This window comes from Hyla sarda, chromosome 2, assembly GCF_029499605.1.
Source record: "Hyla sarda isolate aHylSar1 chromosome 2, aHylSar1.hap1, whole genome shotgun sequence".
Taxonomy (NCBI): Eukaryota; Metazoa; Chordata; class Amphibia; order Anura; family Hylidae; genus Hyla; species Hyla sarda.
This window is the reverse complement of record NC_079190.1, coordinates 492,157,244-492,181,999: the sequence shown is the minus strand read 5'-3', so window position 1 is coordinate 492,181,999 and position 24,756 is coordinate 492,157,244. Positions and strand designations below refer to the sequence as shown.

At 45.4% G+C, this 24,756-nt stretch overlaps 2 protein-coding genes across 4 annotated transcripts in view; one reads left to right on the top strand and one right to left on the bottom strand.

Moving 5' to 3' along the window:
* Positions 1-24,756, top strand: part of ERG (ETS transcription factor ERG) — a 414,806-nt gene that overhangs the window by 211,127 nt on the left and 178,923 nt on the right. The gene's annotated exons all lie outside the window — the stretch shown is intronic.
* Positions 1,915-22,937, bottom strand: LOC130357161 (liver carboxylesterase-like). 3 transcript variants are annotated; one of them, XM_056559650.1, is made up of 13 exons: positions 22,864-22,937; positions 17,222-17,426; positions 16,980-17,118; positions 15,774-15,907; positions 15,006-15,159; positions 14,771-14,875; positions 14,468-14,563; positions 13,459-13,599; positions 13,300-13,377; positions 9,464-9,611; positions 7,102-7,251; positions 6,014-6,086; positions 1,915-3,342 (listed from the first exon to the last, which is right to left on the bottom strand). In XM_056559650.1, exons 1-13 carry the CDS (start codon positions 22,922-22,924, stop codon positions 3,165-3,167), a joined length of 1,662 nt encoding a protein of 553 aa, XP_056415625.1. In that variant the 5' UTR covers positions 22,925-22,937; the 3' UTR covers positions 1,915-3,164. The 3 variants fall into 3 exon arrangements, with proteins under 3 accessions (XP_056415625.1, XP_056415626.1, XP_056415627.1); XM_056559651.1 differs by lacking the exon at positions 17,222-17,426 and having other exon boundaries at positions 22,864-22,933; XM_056559652.1 differs by lacking the exon at positions 22,864-22,937 and having other exon boundaries at positions 17,206-17,305.

Genomic DNA, 24,756 nt, shown 5'->3' with positions numbered 1-24,756 from the left:
CATGCCCTCTTCTCACCATGCCCCCTCTCATCGTGCCCTCCTCTCACCATGCCCCCTCTCATCATGCCCCCTCTCATCATGCCCCCTTCTCATCATGCCCCCTCTCATCATGCCCTCTTCTCACCATGCCCCCTCTCATCATGCCCCCTTCTCACCATGCCCCCTTCTCATCATGCCCCCTCTCATCATGCCCCCTCTCATCATGCCCCCTCTCATCATGCCCTCCTCTCACCATGCCCCCTCTCATCATGCCCCCTCTCATCATGCCCCCTTCTCATCATGCCCCCTCTCATCATGCCCTCTTCTCACCATGCCCCCTCTCATCATGCCCCCTTCTCACCATGCCCCCTTCTCATCATGCCCCCTCTCATCATGCCCCCTTCTCACCATGCCCCCTCTCATCATGCCCCCTTCTCACCATGCCCCCTTCTCATCATGCCCCCTTCTCATCATGCCCCCTTCTCATCATGCCCCCTTCTCACCATGCCCCCTTCTCACCATGCCCCCCTCTCACCATGCCCCCTCTCACCATGCCCCCCTCTCACCATGCCCCCCTCTCACCATGCCCCCCTCTCACCATGCCCCCTCTCACCATGCCCCCCTCTCACCATGCCCCCCTCTCACCATGCCCCCCTCTCACCATGCCCCCTCTCACCATGCTCCCCTCTCACCATGCCCCCTCTCATCTTGCCCCCTCTCATCTTGCCCCCTCTCATCTTGCCCCCCTCACACCATGCCCCCCTTTCATCATCCCCTTTCCCTCCGTTTTTGATGTATACATTTTTCCCATCTTCCTTACTTAGCCGCGCTCGGCAGGCCAGGTCCGGTGTCGGGTCTTGCGGGCTGCGGTCAGTGAAGCTGGATGAGTGACGTACTCTGCCGGCTGCACAGCATCAGGGACGTCATTCATCATTCGCTGCATCCGCCGCTGGTCAGTGTGGTCGCCGCTGGCAGCCTAACCGCAGCCACCTTAGAATAGTCACAGCGGCAGCAGCATTGAATGAGGGACGTCCCTGATCTTGTGCAGCGGAGCTAGCAGAGGTCATCACTCATCCGGCTTCACTGACCGCAGCCGACACCGGACCAGGCCTGCCGAGCGCAGCTAGGTAACGAAGATAAAAAAAAAACAATACAATAAAAAGCAGAGGGGAAAAGAAGGAAAATGTAAAAAAAAACAAAGGGGGAGCCGCGCGCTGGTCACTGATTTAAAGTGGCCGCGGCCAGGCTGCTAATCCTTAACAAGCAGCCGCTGCTGCGGCCGCTTTGAATCAGTGACAAAAAGATTTATCGGCTTATAACACGCAGGCAGACTTTTTGCCTTGAATTAAAGTTTTAAAAGTGCGTGTTATACGCCGATAAATACGGTAGTCTGTAAAAATTCTTACACAATTATTTTGTGCCTTATTCTGTTATAACACAACATTAATTTTAAAATTTAGTGGGTACGCCAGCATGTACGTGCCCTAAAATAAACAAGGTGTGCAGTGTGTATGTTCAACCTTAAAATTAATAGAGTTATTAGTTATATAATACATTTTTTCTATAATTAATATTAACATTAATGTAGTAGCTTTGTTTCATGATGCAGAACAATAACAGTAGTTACAGTGGGTGTTAATGTCCTTTTCTGCAGACATATGCACCAGGTTGGACCTGGAATACATAGGCGACTTTTAAACGGAGATGCAACTTTTTTTCTTCATAAATAGCGACTAACGCATTTGATAAATACATGACCACTGCAAAGTAAAAGAAAATACTACGTGAGCAGATTTCTGAAATGTGCTTTGGGATAAGCAAAAATCTAAAAGTCGCGGCATGTATAGAAAAGTTGCACGTACGCAATCTAGTACAGAGCTTGATGAATCTCCTTCCTTATCTTCTACGTCACAGATCATAGAACATCAGACACCAGGCAGTACATACATTTAATGGTTCATTAATAAAGTTAGTTCTGATATCAAAATGTAAGAAAAATGTATTCTATTCATCACTACTTAATTCCATGTAATTGTGGTGTCCCGGTACAGGACCTTGTCCTGTCCCTTGTCTAAAGTCCCCTCAGCTAGAGTCCCTCCATGTCATAGGGCTCTCCTGTAGGGCTTACCCCTAGTCGCCTCATGTAAATTAATTGTTTAATATGTATTTAATGTATAGGGAATATCTATGTATAGGACCTTTCCCAGGTCACATGATCTACAGTGTAAATGTACATATGGTTTAAGGAGCTTAGAGGTCATGTGATGTACCCAGAGTTCACTGGGTCAGGACTTACAGGTTTGCCAACCAATGAGCTGTTGCCCAACCCTCTTAATATATAAGGGGCTGATGCCACAAAATTCTCTCTCTTATCTTCTGGACATAAAGCAAGCACATCGATCTCAGCATCAAGTCAAGTTAGGCCTGAAGCCTAGAGTTCAGCAGCCACAAAACCGTGAGTTATTCAAAGCTCAAGCAACCAAATCTTGTGTGACTACTAGAAGCTCAAATATTCTAAAATAGTAGCACAGTGGCTAGCATCAAAAGCTCATTGCTTCCAAGTCCCAGCAAACCTGTGAGGAACCTGTATCCTGGTTCACTCTTAAAAAGAACTGTTCTGTTATATGCCGTTGCATGAAATCTGCAGTAAAGTTTCTTCAGTTTACTTCATAAAATCTGCTGTGGACATTCCGTTATTTCTCCCTATCGTTTATGGGACGGTTGTAGGTAGGACCATTAACCATAAGGAAACCACACCCTGGCGTCACGACATGAAAGGGCTAATACCATCCGACCCTATAATATCACTGCAACACCCCTACATTACAAGTCTCCCAGACACCACATAATCCTTACAAGCCTGAAACTGGTGACAGCTGGAGGGCCACATATTGGAGGCCCCTGATCTAGATAGTATAGACCTGAATCTTTAGTTGTCTAGTAATGTAATGTAATGTAATTCGGAATGTCCACTGTATGGGGACCAGGCGTTTGGAATACAGCAAATTTCACATTTTCTTTTTAGATATTACAGTGTTATTATTGATAGAAGTCAATGTCATCACCAATAATTCCTGGGCAAATCGTTGTTCCCTTTTGCTCGTAAACTAAGAAGTATAGGTGACCCCCTTATTGCCCTATAAATGGCTGGTGTGTTTTGGGTAAACTATGGTCACAGTCCAAATCTACAGCTCTGTGCGCTCCTCCTTTTTTTCTGTCTTCTCCGGAGAAAGCAACTTGGTCCAGAATTCATACTTCTCAGCCTTTAGCTGTTTTGCTGGACTCGGCTCCAGGTTAATCCCCAGGTAATCTTCATCGTGGTCGTACTCTGGCCAGTTCACCAGGCCTGGCCCATTGGGATTACTGTGGGCGAGAGGAACAGTGTTAAAATAAATCAATATCATCTTATATATTTAAAACATATGATACATTCCGAAAGTCAACCCTGTCTATATAAGGTCTAACAGCTGACAATGTATATCATAGCAAAAACCAAGCCATGAGGGGAAAAGAACTGCCTGTAGAGCTCAGAGACAGGATTGTGTGAAGCCACAGGGCTTATGCAAACACATTACTGCTGTGCTGAAAGTTTGCAAGAGCGCAGTGGCCTCCAAATGGAAAAAGTTTGGAACAACAAGGACTCTTCCTAGAGTAATCTACGGAGAAGGGCCTTGGTGAAGAGAGATGACCAAAAACCCAATGGCCACTCTGTATGAGCTCCTAAGATCCTGTGTGCAGATGGGAGAAACTTCCAGAAGTTTGGACTTTATGGCCAGAAAGAAGTCTCTCCTTAGTAAAAGACCAAAAAAAATTCTGTAGTTTGCAAAAAAGCACCTCAAGGACTTTCAGACTGGGAGAAGTTGCCTTATGTGGGACCTTGGAGGAATTAGGGAATGTGGAGACCATATCATACGTTAGGTTACCACCTTACTGGTATTTTATGGGCACAGCCGGTATTTTGACCACCCTGCCTGTATTTTTATATTAAAAATACCTGTAATGCAATATCCGGCATTTATCCAACCAATCCTCCAACACCCGGAATGTTGCACTATAACCTATACCAGATTTTCCCAACCAGAGCGCCTCCAGCTGTTGCAAAACTACAACTCTCAGCATGCCCGGACAGCCAACGGCAGGAAGTTGTAGTTTTGCAACAGCTGGAGGCTCCCCTGGTTGGGAAACACTGACCTATACTATATACTACTACTAGCTGAGTACCCGGCGCTGCTCGTTTTTTCCTACCTAATACTTGTGGGGGAGGAAAAGCAAAATAGGAGGAAGCTTTTGTCCTCATATCCTGTCCTCAAATCCTCTCCTCATATCCCTTCCTCATATCCTGTCCCTTTGGCCCAAACCCATATACCGTCCTATATGCCACACCTATATCTCATCACCATATCCTGTCCTCATAACGTGTCCTCATATCCTGTTCCCATATCCTGACCTCATATCATGTCCTCATATCCTGACCTCATATCATGTCCTCATATCCCATCCCCATATCCTGACCTCATATCCTGTCCTCATAACGTGTCCTCATATCCTGTTCCCATATCCTGACCTCATATCCTGTCCTCATATCCCAATCCCCATATCCCGTCCTCACATGCCATCCTCATATCCCGACGTCATATCCTGTCCCCATATCCTGTCTTCATATCCCGACCTCATATCCCATCAACATATCTAATCCTTATTTTTAATCCTCATATCCCAACCTCATATCCCATTCCTATATCTCGTCCCCATATCCCTTCCCCATATCCTGTTACCATATCCCGACCTCATATTATGTTCTCATATCCCGTCCCCATATTCGACCTAATATCCCCTCCCCATATCCCTTCCTCATATCCTGTTACCATATCCCGACCTCATATCCTGTCCTCATATCCCGCACCTATATCTCGTCCCCATATCCCGTCCTCATAACCAGTCCTTATATCCTGTTCCCATATTCTGACTTCATATCCCATCCCCATATCCTGTCCTCATATCTAATCCTCATTTTTAATCCTCATATCCCGTCCTCAGGTGGGGCTGAGTTGTGGTAAAGATATTGTAAACTGAAAATAAAAGGGGTGTGGCTTAAAGGGTGGGGTGTATTTGCAAGATGGTGCATGGAATGCGGGAAGGGTGTGGCTTGCCAGCTGGACTGACACACTAACCAGGAGAGCAGAGCGGAGCTTGTGGAGTAAGGCACCAGAAGTCCTATATATTTGCGTGGGACTTGAAACAAATACCCCATCCTTCACATAGCTTTGGGTTAATTTAAGTAATGTGACCAAGTATTATCGAAATATCTCCAGCCGTACGGAAGTTATGCTGGAACATACATTTCCCATAGATTTGTATTGGACTTTAAACAAAAACCTCAACCCTCGCAAATGAGGGTAGGTTAGGGTTAAATTAACTATCCTATATTTTTAGTGGACATATAAGTAACATGTGATCAAGTCTCATGTTAATATTTTCAGCCGTTTGGAAGTGATGCTGGAACATACACACACACACACATACATACACACATACACACACATACGTTGAGTTATATATATATAGTCCAACATGCTGGGAGTTGTAGTTTTGCAACAGCTGGTGACACCCTGGCTGGGAAACACTGATCTATACTATATACTACTATATAGTCCAACATGCTGGGAGTTGTAGTTACATTTGCGGCAGCTGCTGAGCCACAGGCTGCATTAGGGCATGCTGGGAGTTGTAGTTAGTAACTAACTGCAACTCCTGAATTTAATTTAAAAAAAGTTAAAAACTACAGATCGGGGCGCCAAAAATTTGAAATAAAAATGCTATAGGGGCACAGAATAGGACAAAATTTTCCCCGCATATGAGTATCCTGTGATGTCTCGCATATATAATTAATTATGCAAATTAGCATGGCAGGTATGTTTTTTGTAAGAAAGGTGGCAACCCTAATCATACGTCATCCTGCACCTACACACTGTGTAAGTAACTCCACACATAATATCAACTGACAGTCATGATTTCGTGTGCGCCATTCTCTTACCCAGTGCGGGCAAAGTTAGCCCAATACTTCATGATAGTCTTACTCAGAATCTTCTCTTCTTCATTGAAAGCTTCTGTGGGAAAAAAAAAAAAGACAGAAATTCAGACGAGAAAATGACGTTAAAGGGGTACTCCGGCGCTTAGACATCTTATAATCCCCCGTGATCTTGCACCCCAATTAAAATCAGTCCCTGGAGCATGTTCGCTCCAGGTCTGATTACCGGCGACCATGGGGCCGGCAACGTGTGACGTCACCCCTCCGCCCCCGTGTGACGTCACGCTCCGCCCCTCAATGCAAGCCTATGGGAGGGGGCGTGACGGCTGTCACGCCCCCTCCCATAGGCTTGCATTTCGGGGCGGAGTGTGATGTCACACGGGGGCGGAGGCGTGACGTCACACGCCGTCGGCCCCATGGTCGCCGGTAATCAGACCCGGAGCGAACATGCTCCGGGGACTGATTTTAACTGAGTTGCTGCATGCAAGATCACGGGGGTCCCCAGCTGCGGGACCCCCGCGATCAGGCATCTTATCCCCTATCCTTTGGATAGGGGATAAGATGTCTAAGCGTCGGAGTACCCCTTTAATGGCACAGGAGTTAAAAATATTATGTGTAGCGCTATGTGTAATCTGTACATTTAGTAATAAAACTCAACACAAAGGGGTTAAATCTAAACAAAATTTTCTAAATTCTGTGTAACAAATTACACAAACAGTGCCCCCCATAAATTGGTTTATACGTCAAAGATTGTTATTTTTGTCACAAAATCAAATAATGAGAAATGTTCAAGTTACACGACGGTTCCACAACAGGATAAAAGAAACTGAGAAGTAAAATTTACAAAACTCTTGACTATAATTTCCAATTTTTTTCTTACATTTCTCACGTAATGGGAGATTATTCAAGACCTGGGCAGAGGAAAAGTTGCCCAGTTGATCATAGCAACCAATCAGATCGCTTCTTTCACTTTTTAAAATGAAAGAAGCGATCTGATTGGTTGCTATGGGCAACTGGTCAACTTTTCCTCTGCCCAGGTTGTGATAAATCTCCCCCATAGTCTATATTACTGCAGACATCTGACTAGGCCTCACCTGTGAATACAACATCCCCCTCCAAGAATGGACCTCCCATCACAAAGAGCAATTCATCCCCGTGATCGGCCTTCACAAAGTCTGGCTTACTGTCCTTAAAGATTGAGGGACGGTGCTGGAACTCATAGAAGTAGGTGGGATGGCCGGAATCTGGAAGGAAAGGAGGAGGTAGTGTTATTGATTGACGACATCTTATCACCTATTTAAAGGATGGGGATAAGATGTCTGGTCGCGGGAGTCCTGACGCTGGGGACGGTGTTCATTTAGAGCGTCGGGTGCAGCGCCAGATGCTCGTGGCGTCATGGCCGTGCCCTGCTCGTGATGTCACGGCCACGCCCCCTCAATGCAAGTCTATGGGAGGGCGAGTGACAGCTGTCACGCTCTCTTCGATAGACTTGCATTGAAGGGGCATGACCGTGACATCACAAGCGGGGCGTGACTGTGATGTCACGAGCCTCCGCCCGCATCGCCAGTCATCCGGCATGGAGCAAGGTTCGCTAGGTGCACCAGATGTCTAGGTAGCCGCAGCGGAGATCGCGGGGTCCCAGTGGCGGGACCCCCACGATCAGACGTCTTAGGGATAGGGATAAGGATAGGGGATAAGATGTCTAGGGGCTGAGTACCCCTTTAACATCAGAGCAAGGCATAAAGTATATCTGGTTCACATAAACATCCTGGTTATGTGGGATGCAGTGGCGGATCCAGGGGACGGCAACGGGGCAATTGATCTTTTCGGGATGTTCCCGTTACCTTTCTGCGGCCCCGCGTTAACTTTAAATATGCAGGGACCGCTCTGGGGGTAGTGCACGCAGGGACGTAAGTGACAGACTGGAGCAGAGTGGAGAAGCAAGGACGTGTGCATGGTAAGTTACCAGCGGCACGTCATCTTCAGTGCTCCGACCTCCGCTCCTCCAGTCCCGGGACCTACTGCTATGGCCTATAGGCCATAGCAATAGATCATGATCCCTGACCGGAGGAGCGGTGGTCGGAGCACTGAAGTAGGGCAGTACACAGACATACAGCCTCCAGCCATACAGTGTATAGGGCTGAAGGGTGTATGTCTGTGGGGGCCACTGCCTGCCTAATATGGGGGAACTATACTGGCAACCTAATGTGGGGGAACTATACTGCCAACCTAATGTGGGGGATCATACTGCCAACATAATGTGGGGGAACTATACTGCCAACCTAATGTGCGGGAACTATACTGCCAGCCTAATGTGGGGGAACATACTGACAACCTAATGTGGGGAAACTATACTGCCAATCTAATGTGGGGGAACCATACGGCCAGCCTAAAGTGGGGGAACTATACTGCCAACCTAATGTGGGGGAACTATACTGACAATCTAATTTGTGTGTGTGTGTGTGGGGACGGGACTATACTGCCAACCTTTATGGGGGGGGGGGGGGACTATACTGCCAGCCTAATGTGGGGGAACTATACTGCCAGCCTAATGTGGGGGAAATACACTGCCAACCTAATCTGGTTGAACTATACTGCCAACCCAATGTGGGGGAACTATACTGCCAACCTAATGTGGGGGAACTATACTGCCAGCCAAATTTGGGGGAACTATACTGTCAACCTAATGTAGAGGGAACTATACTGCCAGCATAATGTGGGGGGAACTATGCTGCCAACCTAATGTAAGTTTGATCGGATATAGTTGGGCAGATGTATGGCCTATACTTTTCATACATATAAACTATTGGGGAACTATACTGCCAACCTAATGAGGGGAAACGTTACTGCCAACCTAATGTGGCGGGGGAACTATACTGTCAACCTAATGTAGGGGGAACTATACTGCCAGCCTAATGTGGGGGGAACTATGCTGACAACCTAATGTGGGGGGAACTATACTGTCAACCTAATGTGTGGGGAACTATGCTGACAACCTAATGTGTGGGTAACTATGCTGACAACCTAATGTGGGGGAACTATGCTGACAACCTAATGTGGGGGAACTATGCTGCCTACCTAGTGTGGGGGAACTATGCTACCTACATACTGTGGGAGAATTATGCTGCCTACCTAGGGTGGGGGAACAATGCTGCCTACCTAGTGTGGGGGAACTATTCTGCGTACTTAAAGGGGTACTCCACTACCCCAGCATTCGGAACAAAATGTTCCGAATGCTGGGTGCGGGCTACAGAAGTTGTGATGTCACAGCCACGCTCCTTGTGGCGTTACACCACACCCCTCAATGCAAGCCTATGGGAGGGGGCGTGTCGACCACCGCACGATACTCTGATAGTGCCCCTCCTGAGACTAGACTCTGGATCCGCCCCTGGTGGGACATTCCCTCGAGGGGAACAAAACAAGTAAGGAGGTCATTTTACATCTTGCACCTCATACCTCTGTGATACTTGGCCGTTCTCAGTGCCGGAATGACAAACACGAGGTCTCCAGCTAGATCTAGAAAAGAGTTGCGGATTTCAGCTGGATCGGTCTCCTCTCCAATATATTCGTCCATCAGGAGGCCAGTGGCACTGGGGAGTGAACTCTGAAATATACAATATCAAGACTTTCAGAGATGAGGTAGAAGTGGCAAAGCTGCCAGATGCAATCAGAGTTTCCTTCACTAGATAGCGTGAGGATGTCATAGCATTAAGAGGGGGTAAAGGCAGAATTATCGAATGTGAATGAAGATATATGGATATATATGTTTAATTTCCTAGGCGTATATATTTGACTGGCACAAAGAGGCTTTTATCAAATGTTCAGGTTTTTTATAGCCTTACTAATACTATGGTTGCAAAGGTGCGGGAGTGACTATTTTAGGATGTTGTGTAGTGTCCCACCGAGTCCACTACAAAAAGTCTGCTTGGGAAATGCATGTGCCTTTTTATATTGTTTATGCTGTTTAATACAGTGATCCCTCAACTTACAATGGACTCAACATACAATAGTTTCAACATACAATGGTCTTTTCTGGACCATTGTAACTTGAAACCAGACTCAACATACAATGTGCAGACAGTCCAGTTCTGTGATACGTGTCAATGGCTGGAAGAAACGACCAATCAGTATGGATATACACTGGTAGGGGTGGCTCCATTTTACTTTTTAGGACATTGTGTACTGTACAGGACCCTGAAGAAGCTCCTGTCCTCTACATAGACAGTGATTACAGCTCCCAGCAGATCTTTCTTACTTTTATATGTAAGGATTTGCTTTATCTGTATTAGTTATCTACTTATTTTTCTTTAATCCTCACTTTTTCCTATTTTTGGATGACATTTCGGGGCTTCAGAACCAATTACCAGGTTTCCATAGAGTTATGGTCTCAATATACAATATTCGTTTTGGAACCAATTATTAATGTAACTTGAGGGACCAATGTACTTCAAAATGTAACACTGTGCCTCTGTTGGTCTGTTTTCAGGCTAAGTTGTAGCTGTGATTAGGTTTCCCACATTATACCTGTGGGAACCTTCCTAGAGGCAGAGCTTAATTCTAGGCGTATTCTCTCTTCGAGAGGAAGTCAGGTAGCCGAGAGTGAGACGTTTGATTGTGTCTGTCTCAGGGGAGACAAGTTTATTATGGGAGGAGAAGTTGTACAAGGACCTCACAGCTTTCATGTCACACACACCTTGAAGAGGAAATCTGTCACCAGTGTCACCAGCACTAACCGGTTGGTACTAACAGTGCAGGTGACACTAATGATGACAACGGTACTTACTTTGTCCTGTTCCGTGGCGGGGATCTCCGGTAATCTTCTCCGTTAAGGTTCAGCTCCGGCCGTCTTGGGGCATGGGCGGAGCTTAGGGACGTTGCCGCTGCTGTTCTCTAGCAACGGGACCCAATCAGGGAGCAGCAGAGGTGACGACACTAAGCTCCGCCCATGCCCCAAGCCGCTGCTGGGTCTCGCAGCAGCGGTGATGTCACTAAGCTCCGCCACGGAACGGGACAAGGTAAGTTCCATTGTCATCGGTGTCACATGCACTATCTGTCGGTACCAACAGGTTAATGAAGGTGACACTGGTGACAGATTTCCTTTAAAGATGTCAACCCCGCAATTGGGAACTGCAAAAGTTTGTGCAACTCACAGCTGGGAATTACACTACAGAAAGACCCATTCAAGACTAATTTTTATGTAGATGTGTAAAATTTCAATTTGCCAAGGAAAGAGAACTGTGATTTACCCTTGAGTTACTCTTGTCTCTCGCTAGTTATTTACACATTATCGTCTGGGGCTTCCCAACTTACATCAGCCAGGGGGCTCACACACACAGGGAGTGCCCAAGGGGACTACAATAATTCTAATACAAACCTCTCTGTTCTTACGTAGTATGGTTGAAAAAAGGCACAAGTCCATCAAGTTCAACCAAGGAATTGAAGGGAAGGTGTGTGGTGGGATTAAGGGGAAGGGTTTGATTTTATATTTCTGCATAAGCATTAATGTTATTTGGTTCTAGGAGTGTATATAACCCCTTTTTAAAGCTCAACTGTCATGAATTCTAGGCGCAATAACCTGCACACAGCCTTTGTACTGTGTGCAGGTGGTGTGATTAGCAATATTTTTACCTGATATTTGCAACCTTTCAGGATGCCAAAAAATGTTATTTAATTTTTATTCAAAGCCACTGATGGTCGGATAGGCGTGGCGCGAGGTACGCGATTCCCTGCTGCCACCATACCTACCCCGTATATCAGCGCTGGGACCACTGTGTGATTGACATACAGGTCAAGTGCATGCGCCCTTCAGCTAATTTAATGTGCCCGCCGCTGTTTGTCATCCAGCAAGCACTCGCTCCCGCCGCCGTCTTCCTCCTCAGTGCGCCTGTGCAGAGCAGCGCGCAATCAGGTTAGTTCTCGATACTAGGTGCAGAGAGGAAGCGCGCTCTCTGCACCTAGCACTGCGCAGACGCACTGAGGAGGAAGATGGCGGCGGGAGCGAGCGCTTGCTGGATGACACACAGCGGTGCATGTTAAATTAGCTGAAGGGCACATGCGCTGGGACTTGGGTGTCAATCACACAGAGGTCCCAGCGCTGACATATGGAGTAGGCGTGGGGGTGGGCGTGGTGGCGGCGGGGCATCGCGTACCTCATGCCACGCCTATCCGACTGTCAGTGGCTTTGAATAAAAGCATTTTTTGGCATCATGAAAGCCTGCAAATTTCAGGTAAAAATATTGCTATACACACCACCTGCACACAGTACAAAGGCTGTGTGCAGTTTATTGCACCAAGATTTCATGACAGTTGCGCTTTAAAACTTTTAACTATTTCTGCTGTGCCCTGTTCCTGAGGTAGACTGTTCCATAAATTCACAGTTCTTATGGTAAAGAAGATGTGTCCCCCATTGAGACCAAACCTTTGGTGCCAGGAGGTTTGGTTTATGAACCTTGGACACCATGAGCACATATCTTCCACCTACACATCCCACTCACACTCACTTTCACTTAAAGAGTTTTGCATTTGTGGTAGTTTGGGGGTGTAGGGTATATGGGGTGTAGCTGTGCGGTACTTTAATGGGGTCTGTTTAACCCTTTCTATTTGTGACACCAGGGTGAGGGCTATTCTCTATATGCTTGTCCTACCGCCACTCTTCCCAAGAGCCATAGGGAGGTAGGAAATAATTGATTGTCCACAACGGGAGATTTGCAGAAACCTATCTGAACTTTTACTGAAGATTTTATGCAATAATGAACAGGAACAGTCTATATAACAAAGTCTATTAGAGCTTGACAAGTGGTTGGGACCTCGTGAGTCTATTGAGCTTAGCAAGGTAATTGTTGCGCTGATCCACTGGATTTAGGGGTTTAGATTCGGTCCAGTAATCACGCTAGCTTTAGCAGGGATTGAGATTTTAACTCACGGTTTAGTTTAGTTTAGGCTGAGGTCTGCAGGCTTCTGGCCTAGCTTGTCTTTGTAAGTTGCGCAGATCCATCCTGATAGTCCGGCATCCACGAGAGCAGCAACCCAAGAGAGGAATTAATACAGCCAAATAACCGAAGGGCCTGCGACGCTACCAAGGTAAGTACTAATATACATTACATTAAATATATACATTTTGACATTACAAAACTAGAAAAGAAAAGACGATTAGGGGCTGTCCCACCTGGGGGACCCTAAATGAACGTAGTAACTCTGACTTTCGGGAGCACCAAACAAGGTATGGTATGTAATACGGTACCGGGACACCTCATATTGCCTTATATATTTATTAGCATTGGCAGTTCTCCTACCATTAGTGGGAGGCTCCTTAAAAGTTCTTCCACTTTCTTTCTTTTTATTCCTTCTTGGAATTCTATCACATTTAGGGTCTGTGAACAATATGAGAATAAGAATAAATATCATATTTTACAGATCATTAGAAATATGTGCTTTTTTTTTTTCTATCTTACCACCATTAGGATCCATCCAAACTCTTGGTTGGTGACTCCAATCATAAACGGGACACTGTTCACCTCTTTATCAGTCACAATCTGCTCCACGGGTTTCGGGAAGAACACCCCATCGATGGTTGGAGGCAGAATTAAAAATTGCTGCAAGTGCAAAAAACATCCATAAAATGTTTGCTCTTATTGTGAAACAACTTCCTAAAATGGATAGTAATACAAAAATGCTTTGCTTTACATATAGTGAAACCTCTTTGAGAAGACTACTTAAAATTGCATTAAAAAGTGGTCTTCTAGGGGAGTGATCTTCCCAGAGAAAAAAAGTCTACAATGCATAATATATAGTAGACTGAAAATCTTATGAAATCGGGTCTGGATAAGGGAGTGGTCTTTTTAAAGCTTAAATACAACATATATCTATATCAAGCAAAAAATTTACTAAGTTGCTCAACAAGATAATGAGTAGTGTTGAGCAGCATAGGCCATATTCGAATTCGCGAATATTCGCGAATATATGGACGAATATTCGTCATATATTCGCGAATATTCGCATATTCGTAATATTCTCGATTTATTTTCGCATATGCGGAAATTCGCATATACGAAAATTAGTATATACATGAATTAACATATGCGAAAATTTGCATATACGAAAATTTGCATATGCAACTTTTCGCATATGCGAAAATTCGCACACCAGTCTCACACAGTAGTATTAGAGCCTTCTTTACACCACACAAGCTGGAAGCAGAAAGGGATGATCACTGTTATTTGTACTGTGAGAAAAAAAAAAAAAGTAAAAAAAAAAAAAAAACAATATTCGTAATTACGAATATATAGTGCTATATTCGCGAATATTCGCAAATAAAATTCGCATTGCGAATATTCGCGAGCAACACTAATAATGAGATCTAAGTTGTGCATTATTAACAGGGCACTTGGTTTTATGCTAGACCTAATGACAACTTCCCTACAGGAATCAGGGTATTGGATGCAATGACTTCACGGACCGTACCATAGAAATTACAAGAGACAGGATCTCCTCTTCAGATTTTGCCTTTAGACAGACCTCAATTGTGTCAACATCACAGCCCGAAATATTGGTCACAATCTGTAAAAGTTAAATATAAAAGCTGATTTGTCCATCTATGCCAGCAGTACAGAGTCTTTCAGTAGAGTAGCCTGCTAATCTCGTACCTGTTTCCTTATGTTAGAAAGAATAGAACAGGTCTAGATGGTAATAGTAGACCTTCATAGTTCAAAGTTGCCAATGCAGTAACCACAGAGTAGGTGAATTCACTCCATAAGTTATACTTACGTTTCTGGAAAAAACAAATACTTCTGTAGACTGTGCCAGCATTATGGCTACACCGCTCTCAGAAATAGCTCTGTGGAATAAGCCCTTGGCTAATGGAGACGCCACCTGGATATGGTAATAGAACATCAGGAGATTAGATTAGAGATTATAGCCCCTTCATTACTCTCCACAATAGAATGGCCGCCCAGCAAGAACAAATCATAGTAACCCAAATATCAGCCTTAAACCAGCTCACCAGTGAAGATACGCTGATTCCCCCTACAGACTCCCCAAATATAGTCACAGAGTTGGAGTCACCTCCGAAATCTGCAATGTTTTCCTGAACCCATCGGAGAGCGGCCACTTGATCCAAGAAGCCATAGTTCCCTGGAGCTCGGTCATCTCCAGTGCTGGAATAAGGAAATAAGGTGTCTTTACTGGAGTGACCTGTGATATATTGGGGCAACATTTGTAGCTGAAGTGGTAGAAAATGACCTTATACTCTTAGCAGATTTATGAGTAAAAATGTGCCATAAACGCTTGTTTGTCAGCTGATCCCATCTTTTGTGCGGCCAGTTAAGTTATAGTTGTCGGCAACACATCATAGGGGAAGTGCAGCCGACAATAATGAATTCAATGGACCGCATGAGTGATCTAGTAGCCTGGCCGTATGATTGAGCCTTGTAAAGACTTTGCAGATGAACCCTGATCTCCTATTAGGTTAGCTGTTAGGTATTTAGAAGGTTAAAACCACCGGGGTGTAAAGGGCTACTAGAGATTTCCCCATAAAGAGTAACATGAGATCATAAATGGGCTTCCCGGCATTCTTGAAACAAATCCAGTAAAAACAGAAACAGATCGACATGTCATACCGGGAAAAGTGTCTAAAGATGGGTCAATGTGCTAAATTATAAGTCGTTTAAATTTAAGATACTATTAATGGGCCTACCCCATTTAGTACAAAGTTTACATTGAGTCCAGCAGGTGGTCAGAGTATATGAGTCACTGTCACTTTATATGATACCTGAAGAAGCCGAGGACCCCCAGCCGGTACTGGATGGAGACAACTACAACGTTTTCATAGGCAACCAATGCAGAACCGTCCATTACCATGGCTCCTCCCATCACCAGACCTCCTCCATGTATGAATACCATGACCTGGGCAAAAGATGGAGCCATCTATTACTTGTGAACACAGTCAGGTCAGTGTGAATCATGTGTCTACACTGCATGCCCAGATGGGTCAGTCGTCTCCAGTAACTCCCAACTTCTTTCTCTCAGTCTCTTGGACCAGCGCCACCAGTGCTTACTGTAGTCTATGATGTTTCCGCAGTCATTTCTTTCAGGCCCCAACATTCAGGCTCTTATTGAGCCTAACACCACAGCTCTATGATTCAACAACAAGCATTCTGGTGGGAACCCCTCATGTTTTATGTGAGCTCGGGGGCTTGTCCACATGTGCTCACTTATGCACCAATCAGTACCTATCTATAGTGGCCAAGAACAGCCCCTGCTACCTTCCTAACTGCAGTATGGTGCACAGTGCTGAAATTCCCTGGCGCCATGTTGTTTAACTGCACAGAGACTAAAGGAAACCCTGAGGTCTAAATCTATAAGTACACACTGAAATTCCCTGGTGCCATATTGCCTACCTGAAAAGACTGCAGGAAACCCCGAGGTCTGCATTTATGAGCACACAGCAAGGACTTACACAAACTCAATATTTACACAGATAAATGCACATGACTCAAATTTCATAAAAAGATAACTTTTTTTTTCAATATTCTTAAAAGCTATCTCTTTTTCACTACCTACAAGTTATCACTATTTTGAGACATCATCACCAATCCTGTTGCAACTCTCAAAATGGAGAAAAAAAAAAGGGTGATACCTTACACAGCTTATTTTAGTGTTAAAAAAAGCATACAAAATCTGCTAGCGCAGTGCGTTTCTAAACAAGCGCTTACAATGGGACGACATGTCAAGGCAACTTTGATATTAATTTAGGCTTAAAGGGGACTCCGCTGCTCAGCGTATGGAGCAAACTGATTGTTCCAAATGCTGAGCAGTGGCGTACCCCTTTAAAACCACTTTAATACTACTTGAGTACATTTCTAGGTGACCCTAGCAGTGTAATACAGTTCGTAAAAAAATATGTTCACTGCAAACCAAACTTTTTCAGGAAGTTTGCAAGACAGAATTTTTGAAAAGTCCACTCAACTCTACTTACAGGCAGCTTCTCCCCCATCGGACGATCGGCTGGAGTGTAGACATTCAAATATAGACAATCCTCAGACAATGACGGTAAAGTAAACTTGACTTTAAACATTTCCAATAGCATCTCCATGAAGTGAAGATCCTGCAGACACCTGTAATATAATAGTATATGCAGCATATATCTACACCCTTTACATTATAATACCCTATGACTGTGTGCTGAACTCTGCTCCACCAACCTCTATGTGCACTTACGCTGGACCATATTCTGAGGCCTCCCTGGTTGAGGTCCATGCAGCGGGGGGTTCCGGGGCTACAAATCTCAATGAACCAACTGGAGGTTTGGCAAAGGGGACTCCATAGAAGGCGTGGACAGTCCTATCTGTTCCCTTCACGGACATTGTCTTTCCCCGTAGTTTACCATATCGTGTTTCCACCTCAGGGCGACCGCCCTCCTGTCCTAAAGGTTGGAAACCAGCAGATTATTGGATTCAATAAAGTAGAGTTAGATAATGCTTTGTACTCCAGTTACATCCAGAGCTGAATTTAGAATTTTGAATGTATTTATGTGGAATCTGTCACTACAGCACTGACGGAAACACACCTAAAAGAACCTCCATCAATGAGATCAGTTTTGCCTTCAATTTTCCTACAGAATATCACTAACAAAATGGAGGGGAGGGGGGGGGGGGCGAAGCTTATCATCTGACGTATATGGCCCTAGCCATTAAAGAGTAAGTGATGAGTGTCTGATGGTGGGACTCTTTACATGGAAAATTTTCATCAAATGTTCATACTGGAATAAGCTAATTTACTAAACTGTTACTCCTGAGGATTATCAATAACCTTTGTCACAAACCCATAGAAGGCAGAAGTGTCAGCGATCATTATCAGGGGACCGAGAGCTTACACTCTACAGGAGAGAGGACCCTGCCCATATGAGCTTACACTCTACAGGAGAGAGGACCCTGTACAAAAGAGCTTACACTCTACAGTAGAGAGGACCCTGTATATAAGAGCTTACACTCTACAGGAGAGAGGACCCTGTACATAAGAGCTTACACTCTACAGGAGAAAGGACCCTGTACATAAGAGCTTGTACTTTACAGGAGAGAGGTCCCTGCCCAGAAGAGCTTACACTCTACAGGAGAGAGAACTCTGCCCATAAGAGCTTACGCTTTACAGGAGAGAGGACCCTGTACATAAGAGCTTGCACTATACAGGAGAGATGACCCTGTACATAAGAGCTTACACTCTACAGGAGAGAGGACCCTGTACATAAGAGCGTACACTCTACAGGAGAGAGGATCCTGTACATAAGACCTTACACTCTACAGGAAAGAGGACCCTGTACATAAGAGCTTACACTCTACAGGAGAGAGGACCCTGTACATAAGAGCTTACACTCTACAGGAGAGAGGGCCCTGCCCATAAGAGTGTACACTCTACAGGAGAGAGGATCCTGTACATAAGACCTTACACTCTACAGGAAAGAGGACCCTGTCCATAAGATCTTACACTCTACAAGAGAGAAGTCCCTGTACATAAGAGCTTATACTCTACAGGAGAGAGGACCCTGTACATAAGAGCTTACACTCTACAGGAGAGAGGACCCTGTACATAAGAGCTTACACTCTACAGGAGAGAGGACCCTGTACATAAGAGCTTACACTCTACAGGAGAGAGGACCCTGTCCATAAGATCTTACACTCTACAAGAGAGAAGTCCCTGCCCATAAGAGCTTACACTCTACAGGAGAGAGGACTCTGCCCATAAGAGCTTACACTCTACAGGAGAGAGGACCCTGTACATAAGAGATTACACTGTATAGGAGAGAGGACCCTGCCCATAAGATCTTACACTCTACAGGAGAGAGGACCCTGCCCATAAGAGATTACACTCTACAGGAGAGAGGACCCTGTCCATAAGAGCTTACACTCTACAGGAGAGAGGACCCTGTCCATAAGAGCTTACACTCTACAGGAGAGAGGACCCTGCCCATAAGAGCTTACACTCTACAGGAGAGAGGACCCTGTACATAAGAGATTACACTGTACAGGAGAGAGGACCCTGCCCATAAGATCTTACACTCTACAGGAGAGAGGACCCTGCCCATAAGAGATTACACTCTACAGGAGAGAGGAACCTATCCATAAGAGCTTACACTCTACAGGAGAGAGGACCCTGTCCATAAGAGCTTACACTTTACAGGAGAGAGGACCCTGTCCATAAGAGCTTACACTCTACAGGAGAGAGGACCCTGTACATAAGAGCTTACACTCTACAGGAGAGAGGACCCTGTCCATAAGAGCTTACACTGTACAGGAGAGAGGACCCTGTACATAAGAGCTTACACTGTACAGGAGAGAGGACCCTGTCCATAAGAGCTTACACTCTACAGGAGAGAGGACCCTGTACATAAGAGCTTACACTCTACAGGAGAGAGGACCCTGCCCATAAGAGCTTACACTCTACAGGAGAGAGGACCCTATACATAAGAGCTTACACTCTACAGGAGAGAGGACCCTGTACATAAGAGCTTACACTCTACAGGAGAGAGGACCCTGTACATAAGACCTTACACTCTACAGGAAAGAGGACCCTGTACATAAGAGCTTACACTCTACAGGAGAGAGGACCCTGTACATAAGAGCTTACACTCTACAGCAGAGAGGGCCCTGTACATAAGAGCTTACACTCTACAGGAGAGAGGACCCTGCCCATAAGAGTGTACACTCTACAGGAGAGAGGATCCTGTACATAAGACCTTACACTCTACAGGAAAGAGGACCCTGTCCATAAGATCTTACACTCTACAAGAGAGAAGTCCCTGTACATAAGAGCTTATACTCTACAGGAGAGAGGACCCTGTACATAAGAGCTTACACTCTACAGGAGAGAGGACCCTGTACATAAGAGCTTACACTCCACAGGAGAGAGGACCCTGTCCATAAGATCTTACACTCTACAAGAGAGAAGTCCCTGCCCATAAGAGCTTACGCTCTACAGGAGAGAGGACTCTGCCCATAAGAGCTTACACTCTACAGGAGAGAGGACCCTGTACATAAGAGATTACACTGTATAGGAGAGAGGACCCTGCCCATAAAATCTTACACTCTACAGGAGAGAGGACCCTGCCCATAAGAGATTACACTCTACAGGAGAGAGGACCCTGTCCATAAGAGCTTACACTCTACAGGAGAGAGGACCCTGTCCATAAGAGCTTACACTCTACAGGAGAGAGGACCCTGCCCATAAGAGCTTACACTCTACAGGAGAGAGGACCCTGTACATAAGAGATTACACTCTACAGGAGAGAGGACCCTGCCCATACGATCTTACACTCTACAGGAGAGAGGACCCTGCCCATAAGAGATTACACTCTACAGGAGAGAGGACCCTATCCATAAGAGCTTACACTCTACAGGAGAGAGGACCCTGTCCATAAGAGCTTACACTTTACAGGAGAGAGGACCCTGTCCATAAGAGCTTACACTCTACAGGAGAGAGGACCCTGTACATAAGAGCTTACACTCTACAGGAGAGAGGACCCTGTCCATAAGAGCTTACACTCTACAGGAGAGAGGACCCTGTACATAAGAGCTTACACTGCACAGGAGAGAGGACCCTGTCCATAAGAGCTTACACTCTACAGGAGAGAGGACCCTGTACATAAGAGCTTACACTCTACAGGAGAGAGGACCCTGCCCATAAGAGCTTACACTCTACAGGAGAGAGGACCCTATACATAAGAGCTTACACTCTACAGGAGAGAGGACCCTGTACATAAGAGCTTACACTCTACAGGAGAGAGGACCCTGTACATAAGACCTTACACTCTACAGGAAAGAGGACCCTGTACATAAGAGCTTACACTCTACAGGAGAGAGGACCCTGTACATAAGAGCTTACACTCTACAGGAGAGAGGGCCCTGCCCATAAGAGTGTACACTCTACAGGAGAGAGGATCCTGTACATAAGACCTTACACTCTACAGGAAAGAGGACCCTGTCCATAAGATCTTACACTCTACAAGAGAGAAGTCCCTGTACATAAGAGCTTATACTCCACAGGAGAGAGGACCCTGTACATAAGAGCTTACACTCTACAGGAGAGAGGACCCTGTACATAAGAGCTTACACTCTACAGGAGAGAGGACCCTGTCCATAAGATCTTACACTCTACAAGAGAGAAGTCCCTGCCCATAAGAGCTTACGCTCTACAGGAGAGAGGACTCTGCCCATAAGAGCTTACACTCTACAGGAGAGAGGACCCTGTCCATAAGATCTTACACTCTACAAGAGAGAAGTCCCTGTACATAAGAGCTTATACTCCACAGGAGAGAGGACCCTGTACATAAGAGCTTACACTCTACAGGAGAGAGGACCCTGTACATAAGAGCTTACACTCTACAGGAGAGAGGACCCTGTCCATAAGATCTTACACTCTACAAGAGAGAAGTCCCTGCCCATAAGAGCTTACGCTCTACAGGAGAGAGGACTCTGCCCATAAGAGCTTACACTCTACAGGAGAGAGGACCCTGTACATAAGAGATTACACTGTATAGGAGAGAGGACCCTGCCCATAAGATCTTACACTCTACAGGAGAGAGGACCCTGCCCATAAGAGATTACACTCTACAGGAGAGAGGACCCTGTCCATAAGAGCTTACACTCTACAGGAGAGAGGACCCTGTCCATAAGAGCTTACACTCTACAGGAGAGAGGACCCTGCCCATAAGAGCTTACACTCTACAGGAGAGAGGACCCTGTACATAAGAGATTACACTGTAATCTGAAGAGAGGACCCTGCCCATAAGAGCTTACACTCTACAGGAGAGAGGACCCTATACATAAGAGCTTACACTCTACAGGAGAGAGGACCCTGTCCATAAGAGCTTACACTCTACAGGAGAGAGGACCCTGCCCATAAGAGCTTACACTCTACAGGAGAGAGGACCCTATACATAAGAGCTTACACTCTACAGGAGAGAGGACCCTGTACATAAGAGCTTACACTCTACAGGAGAGAGGACCCTGTACATAAGAGCTTACATTCTACAGGAGAGAAGACCCTGTACATAAGAGATTACACTATACAGGAGAGAGGACCCTGTCCATAAGAGCTTACACTCTACAGGAGAGAGGACCCTGTCCATAAGAGCTTACACTCTACAGGAGAGAGGACCCTGCCCATAAGAGCTTACACTCTACAGGAGAGAGGACCCTATACATAAGAGCTTACACTCTACAGGAGAGAGGACCCTGTACATAAGAGCTTACATTCTACAGGAGAGAAGACCCTGTACATAAGAGATTACACTATACAGGAGAGAGGACCCTGTACATAAGAGCTTACACTCTACAGGAGAGAGGACCCTATACATAAGAGCTTACACTCTCCAGGAGAGAGGACCCTGTACATAAGAGCTTACACTCTCCAGGAGAGAGGACCCTGTCCATAAGAGCTTACACTCTACAGGAGAGAGGACCCTGTACATAAGAGCTTACACTCTCCAGGAGAGAGGACCCTGTACATAAGAGCTTACACTCTCCAGGAGAGAGGACCCTGTACATAAGAGCTTACACTCTACAGGAGAGAGGACCCTGTCCATAAGAGCTTACACTCTACAGGAGAAGTGTCTCTACCCTGAGCATTCAATGTACAGGAAAGACATGCAGCCTCTCAGTATATTTTCCTCTTCTCCTCCCAGTGTATTCTCTTTCCCAGGGAGGCCTGATCAGGGGACATTGTAAGCAACGCTCAGGAAGGAAACAGACTATGAGATTAGGGATCAGAGTTATCTTCTGACACCTGCATAATCTATCAATTGTGAGACTGTACATTGTATAATAAACCTTCTGTGTATTGTCCCCCTCAATGTACTGTCTCCTTACCTGATACCAGGACCCCCAGAGCCAGGGACCACAGCAGGACTCCTCTCATAAGACCCCCCATCACTGTAGAATGTGCAGAGTTCTCAGGCCTTATGAGTCTGCTGTGGGCTGAGACATACAGTGTTTAGGAGTATAGTCCTTGTAATTGGTTGTTAAGGATGTCGTCCATTATGTCATAGCCTGTGTAAAGATATGCGTATAAATGTCATATATGAAAGTTTGTGCAAAGGAATCCTTATAAATTCATCCTTGCCGGTCATATCCCTTCTGCATGTTGTTCCCTTTTTGTCCTTATATAGCCAGGTATTGATATTGATAAAACTAGCGTTATTTTGGTTGCTATTTGGTGTTATCATTTTTGTTGTATATGTAGATAGTGTTGTTCTGTTTTATGTGGTTGGGGCTTTTATAGTTATATATTGATTTTGTATATTATATTTGTTTGTTATACTGTAAGTACCAAAACCCCCATTTGATGCAGTCGTCTCTGAGGAGTAGTTACCTATCCAGCAAATGCTATTCTTAGTGAGTAGTCATTCATATACCAATGCCATCGATACAAGATTGTATTCACATGCACAATTGCTGGGGGGGTGGTGTCTCCCTATTCAGCCCTACCATTAAGTCTTGGGATGGAGCGAGATAGAGGGAAAAAGCTGGATAGGTAGCGCAATCCACTCAGACGTCAGTTAGAGGTATTATTCATCTTTATTATAGCCAAATCACAACACGTTTCGAGGCTAGCACACGCCTCTTCATCAGGTAAAACAGGCTTAAAGGAAAACTGTCACATATTTTCTCCCGCACTATCCACCGGTATTGGTGGATAGAGCGGGAGACGCTGATTAAAACGAGCCCTACCTTGGTCTGATCCGCGCCGCCTTTCGCCCGCACTTGTAATTTTAATCTCTGTGTATATCCGGCTGTAACTGGCAAAGGCGGGGCTTCTGCGGGCTAACAGACACTGACGTCAGCGCCGCTCATGAATATTCATCCCTCCCTCTGGTTAGGAGCGGCGAAGAGAGGGAGAAAAGGAGGGATGAATATTCATGAGTGGCGCTGACGTCAGTGTCAGTTAGCCCGCAGAAGCACCGCCTTTGCCAGTTACAGCTGGATATACACAGAGATTAAAACTACAAGTGCGGGCAAACGGCAGCGCGGATCAGACCAAGGTTTTAATCAGAGTCTCCCGCACTATCCACCAGTACATGTGGATAGTGCGGGAGAAAATATGTGACAGTTTTCCTTTAAGCCTGTTTTCAACTGATGAAGAGGCGTGTGCTAGCCTCGAAACGTGTTGCGATTTGGCTTTAATAAAGAAGAATAATACCGCTAACTGACGTCTGAGTAAATTGCGCTACCTATCCGGCTTTTTTCCTCTATCTCGCTCCATTGCAAACCTCAGCTAGGAATCATTCCACACCGACTCCGGGAAAGCAGAACCGCTCGTCTGGATTTATGCGCATATAGTAGTTGTGGCTGATACACAACTATACAAGGTGAGCAGTTTTGCTTATGGTTCCTCAACGAACACACCTGTATACCAGCAATACCATCCCATGGGAAGCTCTGCCTTTTTTCTATTTTTTAGAGTCATATTTATATTAAGTCTATTTTTAGGACCCCAGAAAGGCAGCTGCTGAATTTTCAGTTTGGTTCTGCACTCTAGTGATCCGTCCGCATTGTCACTTTCTGCACAGTCACTTGTTGCCTGGCGGTCCAAGCTAGTGTTATTGGGAGTATGAACTTTTGTAATATGTTTGCATTGAAAGGACAATTGCCAAGTTCTACATTGAACCGAGTTGAAACGAGTTTTCTGTGTACTGAGAGCAAATATGTTTACAGGGGCAGGAACAACTATAAAGACTTTGGACTCAATGTCTTCTTGTTCCA

What these genes read in the sequence shown, in the direction of transcription:
- LOC130357161 (XM_056559650.1), bottom strand. Translation starts at nt 22,924, where the DNA reads ATGGGGGGTCTTATGAGAGGAGTCCTGCTGTGGTCCCTGGCTCTGGGG. An exon ending in CGATGGGGGAGAAGCTGCCT is followed by an intron (nt 15,908 to 16,979) that starts GTAAGTAGAGTT and finishes TCTTTTGCCCAG; the next exon opens with GTCATGGTATTCATACATGG. An exon ending in GGGGGATGTTGTATTCACAG is followed by an intron (nt 6,087 to 7,101) that starts GTGAGGCCTAGT and finishes TTTTTCCCACAG; the next exon opens with AAGCTTTCAATGAAGAAGAG.